This window comes from Rhincodon typus, chromosome 22 (genome assembly GCF_021869965.1).
Source record: "Rhincodon typus isolate 14 chromosome 22, sRhiTyp1.1, whole genome shotgun sequence".
Taxonomy (NCBI): Eukaryota; Metazoa; Chordata; class Chondrichthyes; order Orectolobiformes; family Rhincodontidae; genus Rhincodon; species Rhincodon typus.
Genome location: NC_063353.1, coordinates 16,767,224 through 16,775,899, shown reverse-complemented (window position 1 = coordinate 16,775,899; position 8,676 = coordinate 16,767,224). Strand labels below are relative to the sequence as shown.

Genomic DNA, 8,676 nt, shown 5'->3' with positions numbered 1-8,676 from the left:
ATCTCTGTTGTCCACTTATTTGTCTGTCCAACTGTACTTCTCTCTCTTTGGGCTCTATCTTCATCTATTGTTTACTCCTTTACCCACCTCACCCTATCTTCTGCATTAAAACCAACTTTTCCTAGCTACCATCAGTTCTGAGGAAGTGTCACTGGACCCAAAACATTAACTCTGATTTAGCTCCACAGATGCTGCCAGATCTGCTGACACTTCTGCTTTTGTTTCTGAATTCCCAGATGTTCAGTCATCAAGCCATTTGCATTAATTTCTAAAAACACACACATAAATCAGCAGGCAGTAGATTTTAGGTCAATCTAGATCAGCAATCAGTGTTCAGTTGATGATACCCGTTTCCATAAACTTACCTTAGTTGGGACTTTCACGTCTTTTCTCAGTATAGAGAGATCTTTGTAGTATTCTTTGTAATCATCCAATACCTCAATGCTGCTTGCCATGGCCTCATCGAGTGCTTCATAATCATAGGAGGAAGATTTGCGAATTCTTTTGAACTGTTTATTTTGTAGCTGGCTGAGATAATATTTCCAGCGCTTTGGAAATTCTCGCAACAGTGCACCAATAAGGGAGACCACAAGAGGAGAACCTGCAAAATAAAATGCATTTCTTTTGGTTGACACAGTTTTTTTTTTACAAGATATCATGCTATTCATAAATTCACGGCCAGGGACTTTTCCTACTTTTATTTAATACTTTTTTTTCTATTCATTTTGTGGGATGTGGGAGTTGCTGGCTGGCCAGCATTTCTTGCCCATCCCTAGTTGCCCTTGAGAAGGTGATGGTGAGCTGCCTTCGTGAACTGCTGCAGTCCTCCTGCTGTGGGTATCATAGTATTATCAAAACTACTTCTAAAGTGACTGTGAGCAACTTTATACATGCTTTCTTTGACTTCTTTGTTTAAGCAAACTGTTGTAAGGTTGCACATAGTATCTGTGGATTGGAAAGCAGGATGTTAGAATTTGTTTGTTAAAAGATAGAGGGTAAGTGTGTGTGTGTGGTCCCTTTAAAAGATTATGTGTTTTCTGGTTTGGAGATTAAAAAAAAAATGTCTGCAGGCAGCAGATGCACAGAATGTTCTTGAAATTGAAACACTATCAGAAGGCTATACTGTTAGCAGGCTAAGCTGCGTTTTTACCAAGGCAACAGGTTTTTGAATTTAGCCAATTAATTTAAACCAGGCCCTAGATACCAAAACCTAATTAAATATAAATCTGATGGTTTTGACAACGTAGGACCAATCCTATTGTAAGAAACTGATGGGTCATCAAGGGTATAAAAGAGGAGGTTATTTGAAAATCAGTGCGAGACCAAACAGCCATCTGATGAAAAACTCACTGGGTCTTATAGAAATCTCTAAGCTCCCACAGTAAGCATCATCTAAATAAAGGTGCTATGGCACGGTTAGCTAATATTCCTGACAAGAATTCGACAGCCAAAGGCGCTCTTAAATGGAAAACAGCGGAAAAGTCAAAGAATATTCCGGAAGACTTATCCTGGCTGTAATTTCGAGAGACTAATTTTTAATTTATTTTTTCTTATTACTTTGGTTTATATAAGTGGGACTTGCATTTATTGGAACAGCACACCATTAGAATTTTGTTTTATTCAGGAACAGTTAGTAGTTAAGGGGGGAACTGTTTGGTTTGTTAGTAGTTCTGTTAATTTGTTCACTGTTGGAGTTAGATAAATACATTGTTACTTGTTGCTTATAAAGTGAGTACCAGTGATTTCTTTCATTTAACCACTCCTTTATAACAGGTTGGGGGCGAGGGACAGATTATACCATTTTTCCCATTACCTTTAACAGATTACCAGGCGAGGTGAGCTTCTCTGGGTGTTTCAGTTTTAATTGTCAGAGAGGTGTCGACCTCCCCTCCATAGCAAAAGTGAGTTCTGATTTTCATCAGATGAACTTGCAGACCGATTAGAACAAATTTCTAAGACTACGGTGTGAACAAATTAATTAGCTTAAGTGAATACAGGCCACATTTATATTTCAGCAATGTAGCTGCTGAACAACACTGGCATCTAATCAACAATGTGGATAATTGCCCAGGTATGTCCTGTACAAAAAAAGCGGGACAAATCCAACCAGGCAGTTACCATCCTATCAATCTACTCTCCATCATCAGTAAGGTGAAGGAAGGTGTCATTAACAGTGCTATCAAGCAGCACCTGCTCAGCAATAAGCTGCTCAGTGAAACACAGTTGTAGTTTCACCAGAGTCACTGACCTCATTACGGTCTTGACAAAAGAGCTGAATTCCAGAGGTGAGGTGAAGGGTGACAGCCCTTGATATCAAGGCTGCATTCGACTGAGTGTGGCATCAAGGAGTCCTAGCAAAACTGGAATCAATGGAAATCAGGGGTCAAATTCTCCACTGGTTGGAGTCATAGCTGGCACATTGGAAGATGGTTATGGTTGTTGGAGGTCAGTCATCTCAGCTCCAGGCTGTCTCTGCAGGAGTTTCTCAGGGCAGTGTCCTAGGCCCAACCGTCTTGAGCTGCTTCATCAATGACCTCCCGTCCACCTCAAGGTCACAAGTCGGGATGCCTGACAATGATTTCACGATGTTCAGCACCATTTGTGACTCCTCAGATATTGAAACAGTCCACGTTCAAATGCAACAAGATCTGGACGATTTCCAGGTTTGGGCTGACAAGTGGCAAGTAACATTTGCGCCACACAAATGCCAGGCAATGACACCTCCAACAAGAGACAACCTAACCATCACCCCTCGCCATTCAATGGTGTCATCATCACTGAATCCCCACTATCAACATCCTGGGGTTAGTGTTAACTGGGAACTCAATTGATCCCACCACATAAACACAATGACTACAAAACGTTACAGGCTACGAATACTGCGCGAGCAATTCACTTCCTGACACCCCAAAGCCTGTCCGTCATTTACAAGATACCAGTCAGGAGTGTGATGGAATATTCCCCATTTGCCTGGATGGGTGCAGTCCCAACAACACTCAAGAAGCTTGATACCATCCAAGACAAAACAGCTCACTCTGATTTGCACCACATCCACAAACATTCACTCTCTCCACCACTGATGCTCAGTAGCAGCAAATGCCCTGAAGAAACTCACCAAAGATCCTAAGACAGCATCTTCCAAACTCAAGACCACTTCCATCTAGAAGAAAAAGGGCAGTAAATGTATGGGAACACCATCACCTCTAAGTTCCCCTCCAAAGCATTCAGCATCCTGCCTTGGAAATATATCGTGAACCTTCACTGTTGCTGGGTCAAAATCCTGGAATTCCTTCCCAAACAACACTGTGGGTCAACCAACCTGGACTGCAGCCGTTCAAGAAGGCAGCTCATCATCACCTTGCCAAGAGCAGCTAAGGATGGGCTATAAATGCTGGCCAGCCAGCAATGCCCATATCCCTCAAGTGAATTTTTAACAAACCACAATTCTGCATTACACACTTGGGTCCAGGAAAAAAATGACATTACATGAAACTGTGTAAAAGGGAACTGACATATCCAGGTTGCCCACTTTAAATGCACACAAAACATCTACCATCATTAATTCACTGAACCCATCAACTCACCTGTTTGTTCATTGAAAATCTTCATGTTTTTGTACCCCAAAAACTGAACCCCAAAACAGCTGCAGTGTCTTCAGAAATATGGAAAGTGAATACGAGAAAATTGGAAAAGGAAACAATGTAAACCTTGATTTTTTTGTAACAACTTGAGTTTTGTTAAAGGTGCAAGACAACTAGATGTCCTTCTTTAAGACTAGTTGGAAAGTTTTACAAATCTGTACAATGTTTTAAGTCAATTTTAAGCTTTTCAGTAAAACAATAAATACATAAACAACACCTGCCATTCAGTTAGGTCTCATAAATAATTTCCAGAACTGGGATTTTCCAAACTTTAAAACCAGCCATGTCAAGGAGTATGGAATTTACTAGAATTAACAATAATCCAATGATTGAAATGAATAAATGTGAACAACAAATCAAACACACAGCATGATTTCATGTTCTTTGCAATGTATAATTCGTGTAGAACAAGTTCCCTTCTAAAGTAAGCAAAATATGAGCAAAAAGCAAAATTATAAGTTTTTCTATTCAAGCGTTTCCAGGAGGGCAACTGCAAAAACAAAAAGATCAAAACTCATCTGACTAATAGAAAAATGGCCACCTTCACTTTAATGTTTTTACTGTTTGAAGTCTGATACTCCGGTGTTTGAGAGTACTATAAAAGTAAATGCTGGAGAAGATAGTGGAAATATTAAAACAAACTGCAAAAGTAAATTATTCAGATGAAGAATAAACATGTGTCATAAAAAAGTACCTTATTTTGAGCAATTCCATTTGTGAAAGGGGAACATTTTGAAAAGCACAACTGTGACAGAAGTGAATAACAGAAGGGCTTCTTGCCCGACAGCATTGACGTAGTGACTATGGGTTGGCACATTACAGTGGAGCAGATGGAAAAGAGGACAGAGAGAACATATGACTAAATGCACTCAAGGTCACAGGAAGTAGAAGCCAAAATAAACCATTGAGCTAGTTGAGCCTGCTCCATCATTCATGAAGATCACAGATGATCTGATTGTAGTCTTAATTGTTAGTCTTGTCTGACCCTGAAACGCTAGTCTCCTATGTAAATCAAAAATCACTTTAACCAAGCTTTGAATGTATTCAATGACCCAGCTTCCACTGCTCACTGTGCAACAGAATTCTGAAAACTAATAACTCTCTGAGAAAAAAATCCTCTCCATGTATGACTCTATGACTAACTCTGTCTTAAATGGGAAACCCCTTGTTCTGGGTTCTTCCTCAAGGAAAATGTCTGCTCTACTTCTGCCCTGTCAAGTCCACTCAGAACCTAATGGTTCAATAAGATCAGTTCTTATCCTTCTGAACTCCAATGATTATGGATCCAATATTCTAAAAAAAAATGCTGGCGAAACTCAGCCAATCTGGCAGCAATTGTGGAGAAAGAAACACATTTCCAGTCTTCATCAGAATCAGAGTGTGGATCAAATCTGCTCAACGTTTTCTCATAAGACAATCCTATCATCCCAAGAATCAGCTTTATTAATCTTCTCTGCACTGCTTCCAATTCAGGTACATCTTTCCTTAAGACCACTAAAGCTGTGCACAGTACTTTACATGTGATCTCAACAATAGCCTGAACAGACAAGATAACCCTACTTCTTTAGGTCAGTCCCCTTGCAATAAAGGCCAACATTCCATTTGTTTACCTGACGACCTGCTGCATTTCTGTACTAACTATTTGAGAGTCATATGGGAGGACACACAAATCACCCTGTAATGTCACATTCTGTAGTCCCTCTCTATTTTAAAAAAAAACTCTGCTTTATATTCTTCCCACCAAACTGGACAACCTTGTAGTCACAAGTTACGACATGAATCAATTAAACATCTCTCAATGCAGGCTAGGAGGCATGCATGAGAACCTTACAGTCATAATATATAAGAAATGTGGTTTAGTTTGCAATTCTAAAAACCCACGACATAAAATGACATTAGCATCATTGAATCGCCGACCATCAAGACCCAGAAGTTATCATTAATCAGATACTAAAATGGACTAGCCACATAAATACCATGGCTACAAGAGCAAGATAGAGATGACGAATTCTGCACTCAGCTTCCAAAGCTTGTCCACCACCTACAAGGCACAAATCAGGAGTTGATGAAATACTCACCATTTTTCTGTTTGAGTGCAAATCCAACAACACTCAAAGAACTCAACATTAGAGTATAGCAGTCTACTTGACTGGCAGTCCAACCATCAACTTCAACATTCACTCTCACACAAGTGACACACAGTGGCAGCAACTCATCAGGGCTGCTTCGACTGCACTTTCCACATTCTCAACCTCTACAACCTAACAGGACAAGAGCAACAGATGAATGGGAACAGCACCAACTGAAAGTCCCCCTGCAGGACACTTATCATTCTAGATCATCCATTCCTTCACTGTCACTAGGCCAAAGTCCTGGAACTCTCTTCCTAACATGCACTGTGAATTTGTCTACACTTCAAAAGCTGTAGTGATTCAAAAAGACAGGACTCCATCATCTTCTCAAAGCTAATTAGGGATGGGCAATAAATGCTGGCTTAGCCAGCAATGAGAAAACCCACTAATAGGTACATTAGAAGAGAACATTGCTAACAACTATTTTCATCATACACTTTATGTAGATTTACATGTTATAACCTCAACCTGCCTTCGTAGAATAGAACCACAGAAAGCTTACTTTCAACAAGCATTACAAAAATTTAACACCTGACAGATCACATCCACTCTAGCCTAAAAAAAACCTCTCAGTCTACCACACAATAACTCCAAGTCTTTTTTTGGGATTCAGACTTTTTAGTCTGGATTTACAGGTACATAACAGCACAGCACTGTCATATACTGCAGGACCAACCACTGGTGGTTTGTGGTTGGGGTCAAGAACTATCGCCAACCTCTTTTCTAAATAATTTTTAATACAACACATTCAGACATGCTATGACATACCTTCAAGGCAGGTGGAACTTGAACCTGGACCTTCTGCACCAGAGGCAGGGACATTATCACTGTGCCACAAATATCCTCACTCGAACATAAGCATGTGGCTTCACAATACTAGCTCAGTGACACTAACACTATAGTAACATTTCCCCCAATCCTCTTTTTTATTATTTTAATCAACCAAATAGTGAAATTTGGATTGGGAGCCCTCAAGGGGCATGGCAACAGAAAATCGGAATTTCAAAGGAAACTTATCAATTTAAATTCAAACAGCATTGTGAAAGATGATGGCTCACTCCAGCCCCTGCAGTACCCACCAATTATGAAAGGCTGAATCGTACCAGTGGACATACCATGCTCTTTCTCCAAGGATACTCACATGTGAACATAACCATGGTAGTCGGAAATGTAAGGCCCTATGGTCTGCTGCCTAGACCTTGCATGCATGTTTAATGACCATCTTCCTTTCACTATAGTGTACGGAAATTTAAATTTAATGGTGCCAAATGTGAGAAACAGGAAATGTGTGCTAGAATTATACCTTCAAAGAACCAGTCTTAGTCACAGTAGGACGGTACAAGTTATTGTCTCACAGGTGCAGAAACATTTTGCCATATTGTCATTACAAAGGATCATCATTCCAGATTACTTACAGACATAGTGAACTTTTAAATACAGCTTCTTTTTTTTTGAAAAATGACAATATACAGCCAAAAGATGACTGTGGAAGCAAATTCAGTGATTGCCTTGCAAAGCCCTAAATGAATCCATGGAACCCATTATATGGGAGGCAATGGCCTAGTGGTATTATCGCTAGACTATTTATCCGAAACTCAGCTAATGTTCTGGGGACCTGGGTTCAAATCTCACCATGGCAGATGGTGGAATTTGAATTCAATAAAGAATCTGGAAATGTTACTGTGAAGCCACTGACCATTGTCAGAAACACCCATCTGGTTCACCAATGTCCTTTAGAGAAGGAAATCTGCTATTCTTACCTGATCTGGCCTACATGTGACTCCAGACCCACAGCAACGTAGTTGACTCTTAACCACTTTCTGGGCAATTAGGGATAGGCAATAAATGATGGCCTAGCCATAGATGCCTACATGAATGAATATATTTTTAAAAGCACATCTGTAGAGCAAAAGAGAAACTTCAGAGAAACTTGAAAGGAAGAGACAATGAGGGACTGACTATCTGTCTCAAAGAAACCTATCTCCTGTGAAGCACATCCCAAACAGCATATATGCTTGCCTTTTACTTTCACAGAATTTTTAAAAAGATGAAGATAAAAGCCAATTGCAATCCTAGGTCTGTAAGAACTAGTAGGCTATTGTGCTGAGAAGATCTCAGTTTGAGGACAGCCATTAGACATCCCTGCATGGCAGGCAGGTAAAAGAAATACTCTCCCACTCTGATTGTTAGAAGCCAGGCCAGCCAGCGAAGACAATATCAAGAAAGAAACAGGATAAAATCCTGTAAGTTAATGGCAGAAGCTGGAACCTTGAAATCAATTGTGTTCACTACAAATGTCAGCAAAATCAGTATCATCCAACTTAGTGAATGCAACGTTCCACTTTCAGAGATCTTGGAGACTGACTTGTATATCTTTTTAACCAATACCTTTTTACTCAATTCTCTAAACTGTGTTTGTGTGTGTATCTCTTATTATCTTTTCTCATGTTTGTTAATAAATGCACTCTTTCTTGAATTTAAGGAAGCCTGCTTAATTTGGCTCTTTTAAAAATATCATCAAATTTGATTAATAAATGGTATTCATAAAAGAAGGGATCTTTTTTTAAACTAACTTTGTTTCGACCGACTAAGAGAGGGGTTGAATTAAGAAGGGTATCCAGTTAGTCCCTCCTTAGCCAGGAGTTCAATCATTTGGAGATATCCTGCCTGAATGGCAAAGAATTGGGGAACCTCAGCTGAGGACTGATCATAACAATGTTTTATTATTCTGCCACTGACAGAAAGGATTACATGTCTTTAAGGTCACAAAGTCCCATAACTTTGAAGTCCACAATGAAGTCAATTAGGGAACTGCAGCCTTAGAGTTCATTTGTTTCTTTATTTAAATATGACCCACAAGGTTTGCACCATCTTACAAAGAAAACAAAAATCAATGCAACTAA

General features: G+C 39.6%; 1 protein-coding gene across 2 annotated transcripts in view; it reads right to left on the bottom strand.

Annotated features, from left to right (window-relative positions):
* apaf1 (apoptotic peptidase activating factor 1) overlaps positions 1-8,676 on the bottom strand; it is a 172,377-nt gene that overhangs the window by 137,625 nt on the left and 26,076 nt on the right. For both annotated transcript variants that reach the window (XM_048610315.1, XM_048610316.1), the window contains exon 7: positions 366-601. In XM_048610315.1, coding sequence (XP_048466272.1) covers positions 366-601 — 236 coding nt within the window. The remainder of the gene's footprint in view (positions 1-365; positions 602-8,676) is intronic.